Here is a 1769-nt window from a genome sequence, read left to right as displayed (position 1 = left end):
TCCTGTACAAGAGGGTATCTTGTAAGATAGAAGAAAGCAGCAGCGAGACTTATGGCAGACGTATCGGAGCCAGCAATAAGCAGAGACTCACACTCTCCGAAAAGCTCATCGCTGCTGTAGCCCTTTCCAGTATCAGGATCAATTGCATGAAAGAGATAATGGAAGAAATCCTTTCGACTTTCAGTACCCAGTTTACCTACCCCTCGCGCCTCATTTTCAAGCTGAGTTCTCTGAGTAAAGCATTTCTCGACAAACGTTTGCCACTTGCTCAAGGCTGGAGGCGCAATAGCTGCGAGAAGGTAGTCTAGGCCATTGGGCTTCAGCCATGCCCAGAGATAAGCGAATGGGGAGTAGGCAATCTGAACATCTGAAATTAGCAACAGCTTTATAGATAGTGTAGTTTACCTTACCGGATGAATCGTGGACATAAAGTCAGTCATAAGCGTTGGAATATGCCGTAACTCACTATCATGTTCCTTCATACCGAAGGATTTACCAAAGCATAACTCGCCTAGGGTATCAAAGACAAGATGATCAGCCCATCGAGCCATATTCAATGAGTCAGACCGTTTCTTCTCTCCAATCTCTTGATCCAGTAGCTGAACCCATCGGTCGATGTTGGATTGAATAAGAGGTTCGCACGAGCGAAGTGCTTTATCAGAAAAAGCATGGCTCATAACTCGCCGTTTTCGAGCATGGGTAGTCTTATCGATGCTATTCCAAGTTGTAACAGCATGGATATTACGTGGGTATACTCTGTAATATTCCGCCTTCTTGACATTTGCCTTGCTGTTGTAGATGGCCTCTAGGCCGGTAGGGGTGTTGACCAGAACACTATTCGGAGTGATACGAAAGGTTGGGCCTGTATGAGCGCACTTCAGCCTTTATGGGACTCCCATTACGTGATAGGCGTACAATACGTACCGTATCTCTCCTGTAACTTCCAGAACCAGATGTGTCGATCCTGTCTGAGAGTGTAATAAAAGGCTGGGAATGCCGAGATCCGTGCCCAGAACGGACCTGGATACTTGGCTAAGGGGTGCAAATACAGCCTGTAAAGCATTAATGCTATGATATGGCCAAGTATTAGGAAGCCAATTCCCGAAATGATGTATGAGCATGACATAGCGGTGATCGTGTTGATGGAAGCCTTAGTTTGATGTCGTTATTTCGCCTCTAGATAGTGAGTAAAAACAGGCCGCCGACCAGAAGCAACTAGGCTATTATAGAGAGCGCTGGCTCCAGAAAGATTGACAGCAAACACAGGTGATCCAAAGGTAAAACTACCCGTTCTATCCTCAATTGGCTGTCATGAACCCTTCCAGTACTCTATGGGCTTAGGTCACGCTGCTTGCCTGTTCACAGCATCCTTGACACTTCGATGGGCCTCCACAGTTCGTGAAAGTAGCTGGTGGAGTATGTAAAAAGAAAATTGAGGCCTTGGGGGCCGTATTAAGCATAGTAGGAAAAGGACGCCTATGATAGAGGTTGAATGTCCTCGTCATGTATGCTCGTTCACACAAGAAGTCCTCTCCATTTTCTTTACGAAATCGGCTTACGACACTAGCAACAATGATTTCACAGATCTTTGCCATAGTCATAATGCTGCGACATACTGTGGATCAATAGGACTCGTAYCACCACGATCCTTGGYTGTAGAAGAAAAGCATACTGCTATAAGGCCTGGTTGGAATTGTGYGAGATCTTCGTAAACGAAGATCTCTACCATCTATCGGCCCAAGATGCTCGAAACTTTCTTTGGTTTCAAG

General features: G+C 45.8%; 1 protein-coding gene across 1 annotated transcript in view; it reads right to left on the bottom strand.

Annotated features, from left to right (window-relative positions):
• FMAN_14304 (uncharacterized protein) overlaps positions 1-1126 on the bottom strand; it is a gene marked incomplete at both ends in the record, with an annotated part of 4290 nt that extends 3164 nt beyond the window's left edge. The window contains 3 exons of the mRNA XM_041826240.1: positions 9-359; positions 411-862; positions 925-1126. Coding sequence (XP_041691616.1) covers positions 9-359; positions 411-862; positions 925-1126 — 1005 coding nt within the window. The remainder of the gene's footprint in view (positions 1-8; positions 360-410; positions 863-924) is intronic.
• Between the last annotated feature and the right edge of the window lie 643 nt (positions 1127-1769).

The sequence above is a fragment of the Fusarium mangiferae genome, assembly GCF_900044065.1.
Source record: "Fusarium mangiferae strain MRC7560 genome assembly, contig: FMAN_scaffold046, whole genome shotgun sequence".
In the NCBI taxonomy this organism is placed as follows: domain Eukaryota; kingdom Fungi; phylum Ascomycota; class Sordariomycetes; order Hypocreales; family Nectriaceae; genus Fusarium; species Fusarium mangiferae.
Note: the sequence above shows the minus strand (reverse complement) of the source record. Positions and strands in the feature narration are given on the sequence as shown.